Here is a 7832-nt window from a genome sequence, read left to right on the forward strand (position 1 = left end):
AAATATTTTTCTACAGCGAGCAACTCCAGAGTCCTAAAATCGCTCTGGATAATTATCACTTTCTTGGATTTCAGCAAATGGCTTCGTGTGAAACCTCAACCCCCCCACCCCACCCCCCCGCATTTCTGAAAATCCCAGTTCCCTCCTCCCCGCATCAGCGGAGACCCGCTCCTACCCAGCTGGGTACATCGGTCTGAGGTAATAGAAGCTGAACCAGGGCTTCCAACCAGTTCGTTCTGGTTCCACCCCCTGCCAAGAATTTGAATTTCCACCTGGACATGCTGAATCAGAATCTACATCTTAACAAGATTGGGGGATCTTGTTAAGATGTAGATTCTGATTCAGTATATTTGAGTGGGAAATTGAGCTGAACCATCTTAACTGCCCTTTCAGCCTTCCAGACTTCTGGGGACAGGGGGGCTGGCTGAAGGATCTGGGGATGGGAAGAGAACCAGGGTTCCATGACTGGAGGGATCGCTCTGGGAGAAGATGGAGGTTAGACTGCATTCAAGACAGCCAGGAATTGGGAGGGGGGCCTGGGAGCCCTGGAGCCTAAGGGTCACCCAGCATCCTTCCCAAGACTTTAATTTCTGGACTGAACACAGAGACCCTCTTTGGGCTGGAGGGGCACCCTGTGTGGGGCAGGGAGCTGTAGCAGTCCATCTGGACTGAGGAAGGGTCTGGAAATGCTGTGGGAAGAGCAGCGATTTCCATTATTCCTTGACATAGAGTTAGTTCTTCCTGCAATCAAACCGCAATACTTACTACAGGCATGTCAGCCCTTGCTCTGCCTTTTCTGAAATTAAAGGCCAAAGGATAGAAATTTTCCCTTCAGAAGGCCTAGATGTCACTCCTCCCTCACCCATCTTCTCTGGATTCCGGCCCCTGTCCCTAATGGATGAGGGGGTGGCCTGGCATACCCCCAGACCCCAGCTGGAGAGTAAGATCCAGACCTAACCCTGTTGTCTGTCTTCAGTCTGTTTGTCCTCCCTGCAGGGTCCGTCAGAGCCACGTGCCCTCCTCAGGCCCTGCGGGGGGGGGGGGGGGGAGCAGATTGAAAACAGACCTGTTAGACAAACAGAGTCCCGAGTCAACCAAGGCCAGCTGAGCCAGCCCCCAGCTCTGTAGGCAGCAGGGGCTGGCTGGAGGGATGGCCCCTCTGACTCCAGCCTTGCCTCCCAGGAACCTCGGTCTCTTCTCATTCCCATTTGTCCCACTGGAGGGCCCCCCTCCTGACGAGGGATGCTCAGATATTTGGGGGATGCCTGTCTCATCCAGTGTGGTGCTCATGGCACACACTGCTGCTGTAATAGGAAAGATGGAGGTTAGATAGCAGGATAGACTTTCCAGCTAGAGGCAGAGAGTGAAGTGGTCCTTTTGCCCACTACCAAGTCAATGGGGCCTGGGTACACGAACTCTAGTTCTCCCTGGCCCTAATAGATCAACAGCCAAGAGGTGGGCTTCCAAGGTCTCCTGAAGGACAGGGCTCCCCCTGCCTCTCCCTTGTGTTTGAGACAGGAGGAAGGGGACTGGTGTTGCTCTAGGAACCCAGATCTGGACCCAGGGTCAGGGAGTCTGAGCCAGATCAGGGGCAGAGGAACCCCACTTGCCTGGCCCAGCCCAGGCTGGCCCCCTTCTCAGCTGTTACTTCCCGAAGGGTTCTGCTCCAGTTCAGCACAGGAGGCCAGGCCAGGCCAGGCCAGGCGGGGGTGTAGAGCTTAGGCCTGGGCCAAGGCCAGAAATGCTTCCCTACCTGCTGGTCTTCCCACCACAGGGGCCCTCTCCTGTCTCCCCCACCCCCCCTAATAACCAGGGAACAAAGAAAAGGGGTCCAATCTGGGGAAAGGCATGGGGGGCACAGGGGCTCAGAATCCACAGAGGCTGAATGAGAAGGCCTGACCCACCTGAGGTGTAAGGTGGGGGGCAGTGTCCCTTTCTGTCCTTTCTTTGGGGCAGGAGGGAGTTCCCTTAAGAAGAGAAGGGCATGGGAGCCCTCCAGGAGGGCAGATGAGCCGGAAATCTGATGCAGGGAACTTTGAGCCCCAGCTCTGATGTTCTCTTTGCCTTCTCTTTTATCAGTAACAATAATAGCAACAATAACAAGAGCCGCTGTTCCCCAAGAACTTAAAGGTGTGCCTGGCACATGTGTGCTAGGTCCTGAACACACACCCTCCCATTTGATAGGCGTTTGAAGAGGCTATTATTTCATTTTTCAGTGGAAGAAACTAAGACTCAGAGAGGTTATGCCATTTGCCCAGGAAGACCCAGCTGGTAAGGGGGCTAAGCTAGATGGAAATCACAGTCTAATGGCTCTGGCTTCCCAGGCCTCCCAGGCTGCTGGCCAGTCTAGAGAGGGACACAACTGTTCCACGTTCACCTGCTGAGGATTCCTGCTCAACTGCTAACCTAAAGATTGGTGGTTTGAATCCACCCAGTGGTGCTGCAGAAGAAAGCTCTGGCGATCTGCTTGCATAAAGATTACAGCCAAGAAAACTCTATGGAGCAGTTCTACTCTGTAACACAAGAGGTCACCATGAGCTGGAATCGACTCAGTAGCAATGGGTTTGGTTTTAGTTTTTTCTCCTGTTTAGGAGAGGCAGAGACTGGGGCAAACAAAGGCCTTCCTGGCCCCAGACAGAGGGGTGGATAGAGCAGAGGGAAGTGGCCCCTACTTTCTAGGACATGATCCGAGGGGCCTGATTGGGGAGGGTCCGCCCTGCACTGGGGCAGGGGTGAAGACACAGTGACCCAAATGAGCCCACCCCAGAAGAGGTGGACAAAGGGCCGGAAGTCAGGTGAGCAGAGCCAAGGTGAGGCCTGCAGCAGGGTGCTTGCTGCATGAGGGGCACAGAGAAGAGCTGCCCCAGAGAACCGTGTGAGTGCAGAGCTGAGACTTGGGGAACCCCATCCAGGCCTGCAGGCTCAACGAGGTGGGGCCACAGCAGGAGCAGGACTCCTGAGGGCAGGGCACTGGGCTTCGCCACCTGCCGTCTCTGCCCAGGTACCTTCCGGGACACCCAGACAGACTCCCTCCCTCCACCAGCCACTCACAGCCCAGCCAGCTCCAGCTGTCCGGTGGGGGAGGTTAGGTATGGGCAGGTGCCTGGAGCACCCCAAAAGGTGAGCCTCTCCCCTCTACAGGCGTGAACATGATGTTGAGAAAGATTGCCGTGGCTGCGGCATCTAAGCCAGCGGTGGAGATCAAACAGGAGGGAGACACTTTCTACATCAAAACCTCTACCACCGTTCGTACCACGGAGATCAACTTCAAGGTTGGGGAGGAGTTTGAAGAGCAGACCGTGGATGGGAGACCCTGTAAGGTGAATGCCAGCAAGGGGCCCTTGGGATCATGGCATCCATTGCCCTCCTCAACACGCCAGTTCAGTGTGTCCTTGAGTCTTTTTTCCATTCCTAGGGGAGGAAGTCCCCAGTGTTGGTGGGTAGGGGAACAGGTAGGGGGCCCAGCCTTTATTCCTCCTGCTGCATTTCCTTGGTGTGGAGCCAGTTCACTTGACCACCTCTCCCTTGCAGAGCCTGGTGAAATGGGAGAGTGAGAACAAACTCATCTGTGAGCAGAGGCTTCTGAAGGGAGAGGGCCCCAAGACCTCCTGGGCCAGAGAACTGACTAACGATGGCGAGCTGATCCTGGTGAGCCCTTCTTCCTCCCGGCTAAGAACAAACCCAGCCTCACCTTGCGTGATTATTTGGGAGACTCTAAGGTGCAGGAAGCTCAAGGACAACCATGGTTGGTCTCCCCACCCTCCTGATGGGGCTGCTGGAACTGAATTACGCTGTTCCTATCCCCTGTGGTGCCCCTTCTGTGTGGAGCAAAGGCTCCCAACCTACAAGATGGCACCCTGTTGTCAGAGAATCAGAATTTGGGAACGGAGTGCTCTGTGCCTTCCATCCTGAGCAGGGGTCTGCCTTGCATATGTCAGCAGGGACAAGCACTGAGGGGCCCCAGCAGTTCTCCGGGCGATCTACTTGGCTTGGGGAGGGGGCGGTGGGAGGGGTCCCTGGGACTCTATTGCTATCATCCCTCCAATGATGCCCAGGCATTCTGAGACCAGCTCGTGCCTGTTGTCCTGAGCCAAGAAGCAGGTTTGCACCTGGAGGCCATTCAACCCTCCTCCCCCAATGCCACAGGACCCAAGGGGCCTCCCAGCTAACAATTACTTCTGTCTTTCCAGACCATGACGGCAGACGACGTTGTGTGTACCAGGGTCTATGTCCAAGAGTGAGTGGCCATGGGTTTGAGCTGCCCGAGGCCACCCCAGCCCATGCTCACCACCCTACTCCCATTCTGTCCCACCCCCTCCTTCTAGGCTAGCTCTCCCCTCACCCTGGTCACTTCTGGGAGTCACTGGGTCTCTGCTTTTTTTTTGACCCCTTCTCCCATCCCCATTCCACCAAAGAGGGATGGATTGCAAGAGCCCAGATCACCCACTCCGGAATCACTCTCCCCCCTCCCCAAGTCAGCAGTCCCAGCCCTTAGGTCTCTGAGGGCACCTAAGGGCCAGAGTGGGCAAGACTGGTCCCCTGGCTTCCTCACTTCGTCCCTGTAGCCTATACAGTTTAGAATATTTATTTTGTTAATTTTATTAAAATGTTTAAAAAAATAAATAAACTGGTTTCTGATTCAGTGGGAAAGGGGTAGATATGTTGTCTGAGTTCAGCTTTGCCTTTGAAACATAGTGTGGGGAAGAGGTGATGTTTCGGCAGCATGGATTTGAGTTGTACAATGGGGATGGGGAGAAAACAATCCTTCCCTTCCTCCACTTCCTCTCCTCCAGCCTCCTTAGTCCCCTACTCTGGCTTCCAAATCACCAGGGCCTCCTCCTCCTGACCTCCTGCAGGCACAATGCCATCTCTTCTCATGTTTTCCCTGATAGTAAAACAGCTTTCTCCTCCTCCTCCAATTGTTCCTTCTCTCTCCTCCAGCCCCCATCTGTGGGCAGCCCCAGGCCTAGCCTCAGTCTCCCACATGGTTCCCCAGATGAGCTCATACACGCCCACGAGCTGGCCCTCGCTCCTGCCCAGGTCTCTTGGCGAGCGGTCTCATCCTGCCTGTTGGCCCTCTGTGTCTAAGACAAGGCCATCTCTGTTACTGTCCTCCGTCCCTGCCTTGAAATCTCCCATCCACCCCTTCTGCCCCTGGCTCCTAGATCTTCCAGGCCCCCAACCCCCTGAAGAAAGGTCTGGTGATCTACTTCCACACCCACGTCTAAGTCTTCTCAAATTCCTTCATGATCTCTCGCAAACCCGTCCTCTTCTCCCTCCCAGGCCACTGCCCTAGATCAGAACCTTCTCATTGCTGGCCTGGTTTTATATAGCAGTGGCTTCTGACTGGTGTGCCTGTCTTGCATGACAGAGTAAGATGAGCACAGGTGTTGGAATTAAAAACAGGAGTTCAAATCTTGCTTCTACCATTAACTAGTTGTGTAGCTTTGGGCAAGTTACTTAGTTTCTGTGAGCCTTAGTTTTTGGGTTTTTTTTTTAAACCGAAAATAATGTGATTGAATGGCTTATGTAATGGGAAGTTCCAGCTGGGTCTAGCTTCAGGTGTGGCTAGATCCAGGGTCTCCAACAAGGTCCTCAATTTTTCCCTCTTCAGCCATTCCTGCTCATTTCTGGGTTGTTTTTTGTTTTTGTTTTTGTTTTTGTGCATTGACCAGATTCAGTCTTGTCACAGAATTTTCTCCAAGTCATGGGAAATTGGCTTCTGACATCCCAAGCTTATATGGTTATAGCTTGAGATCCAAAAAAGAGGAAGACTCCCAGGGTCATGTCTTCAGCCTCCCAGAAGAACTTCATTTGGTCCTGCTTGGATCACACAACAATCCCTTGGACTAGCCGCATTTGGCAGGGAAAGGGGCCCAGCGATTGGCCGGGCCTGGGCCTCATCACACCTATGGCCAAGGAACAGGTGGAGCCCCGTGAATGAGAATCCCGCCATAATCCCATGGGATGGGAAGGAGAAGTTTTCCAATGAAAAGGGGCATTGTCTTAGTCATCTAGTGCTGCTATAACAGAAATACCACAAATGGATGGCTTTAACAAAGAGAAGTTTATTTCCTCACAGTTAAAGTAGGCTAAAAGTCCAAAGTCAGAGCATCAGCTCCAGGGGAAGACTTTTTCTCTCTGTCGGCCTTCTTCTCTTCAGTGTTCCCTCGGACTAGGAGCTTCTCTGAGCAGGAACCCCAGGTCCAAAGGACACTCTCTGCTCCCGGCACTGCTTTCTTGATGGTATGAGGTCCCCAATTCTCTGCTTGCTTCCCTTTCATTTTATCTCTTGAGAGATAAAAGGTGGTGCAGGCCATACCACAGGGAAACTCCCTTTACATTGGATCAGGGATGTGACCTGGGTAAAGGTGGTGTTACCATCCCACCCTAATCCTCTTTCACATAAAATTACGATCACAAAATGGAGGCCAACCACACAATTCTGGGAATCATGGCCCAGGCAAATTGATACACACATTTTTTGGGGGACATAATTCAAACCATGACAGGCACTATGACTCATAATTTTCTTATCTGTATAGAATGGCAATTATAACATCCACCTCACAAGTAGTTGCTGTTAGCTGCCATTGAGTTGGCCCCCGACTCATGGAGACCCCACGTGCAGTGTAACGAAACACTGCCCCGTCCAGCACCATCCCCATGACTGGTTGCAGATCGGACCATTGCGATCCATAGGGTTTTCACTGGCTGATTTCCAGAAGTAGATTGCCAGGCCTTTCTTCCTAGCCTGTCTTAGTCTGGCAGCTCTGTTGATAACCTCTTCAGCATCATAACTATATGCAAGCCTCCTCCAACAGACGGGCGGTAGCTGCGCACGAGGTGCATGGGCCAGGAGTCAAACCTGGTCTCTCGCATGGAAGGTGAGATTCTACCCCTGATCCACCAATGTCCACTTAACCATAGTAAGCTCTTGAAAAATTATAGTCCCACCTCTCTGAACCACCCTCCACAATGCTACCAGAACAATCTTTCTAAAACATAAATGTTATTGTATCACGGCTCTGTTTAAAAAACAAAACAAAAGCTCACCTTACCAGCCTCCCTTCTTTTTGTCCAGAATAAAGTCCAAACTGGTATTAGAGGCCTTCCAAGACATGGTCCCCGTCCCCCCTCACTGCACACCCTCCTCCGGGCAGGCCCCCAGCCCTCCCTCACTGCGCACCCTCCTCCAAGTAGGCCTCTGCGCAAACCCCTCCTGGATGGCTAGCCACCCTCTCTGCCCACTGGCACCAGCTCTTCTCAAAGCCTCGCTCCTCACAGCCTGAGGCAGCCTCTCCCTCCATCAGTGCGGTCACGGTCACGGTCACGCTGCACAGCCTCTGTATCCACAGAGGAGCCACCTCTCCTTGCAAGCCCATGTGCCCTGGGGCCAGACCTGGGCCTCACTCCTGCACCATGGCCCCGTGAGAGGCCACAGGCTGCATCCAGTGGGTGCCAGGGAGTGGGGAGAGGAGTCCAGAGTCCTTGGGACAGTGGGTCCCCTCTCTGACTGTGGGGTGAAGAAGGCGGCCCCTTCATTGATTCATCTAACAATTCTTTCCCAAGACACTCCAAGGAGCCCTGGTGGTGCAATGGTTAAGCACTCGGCTGCTAACTGAAAGGTGGGCTGTTTGAACCCACCTGCTGCTCCTCGGGAGAAAGATGTGGCAGTCTGCTTCCGTAAAGATTACAGCCTTGGAAACCCTATGGGGCAGTTCTGCTCTATCCTATGGGGTAGCTATGGATCAAAATCCACTCGACAGCAGTAGGTTTCCAAGCAGGCCAGCGCCTGGTACCGTCCCGGTGCTGAGAACACAGCAATGAAT

At 53.4% G+C, this 7832-nt stretch overlaps 1 protein-coding gene across 1 annotated transcript in view; it reads left to right on the forward strand.

Annotated features, from left to right (window-relative positions):
• CRABP2 (cellular retinoic acid binding protein 2) overlaps positions 1–4241 on the forward strand; it is a 5154-nt gene extending 913 nt beyond the window's left edge. The window contains exons 2-4 of the mRNA XM_004388470.1: positions 3142–3320; positions 3532–3648; positions 4191–4241. Coding sequence (XP_004388527.1) covers positions 3142–3320; positions 3532–3648; positions 4191–4241 — 347 coding nt within the window. The remainder of the gene's footprint in view (positions 1–3141; positions 3321–3531; positions 3649–4190) is intronic.
• The last annotated feature ends 3591 nt before the right edge of the window (positions 4242–7832 follow it).

The sequence above is a fragment of the Trichechus manatus genome, unplaced genomic scaffold, assembly GCF_000243295.1.
Source record: "Trichechus manatus latirostris isolate Lorelei unplaced genomic scaffold, TriManLat1.0 scaffold00213, whole genome shotgun sequence".
In the NCBI taxonomy this organism is placed as follows: domain Eukaryota; kingdom Metazoa; phylum Chordata; class Mammalia; order Sirenia; family Trichechidae; genus Trichechus; species Trichechus manatus.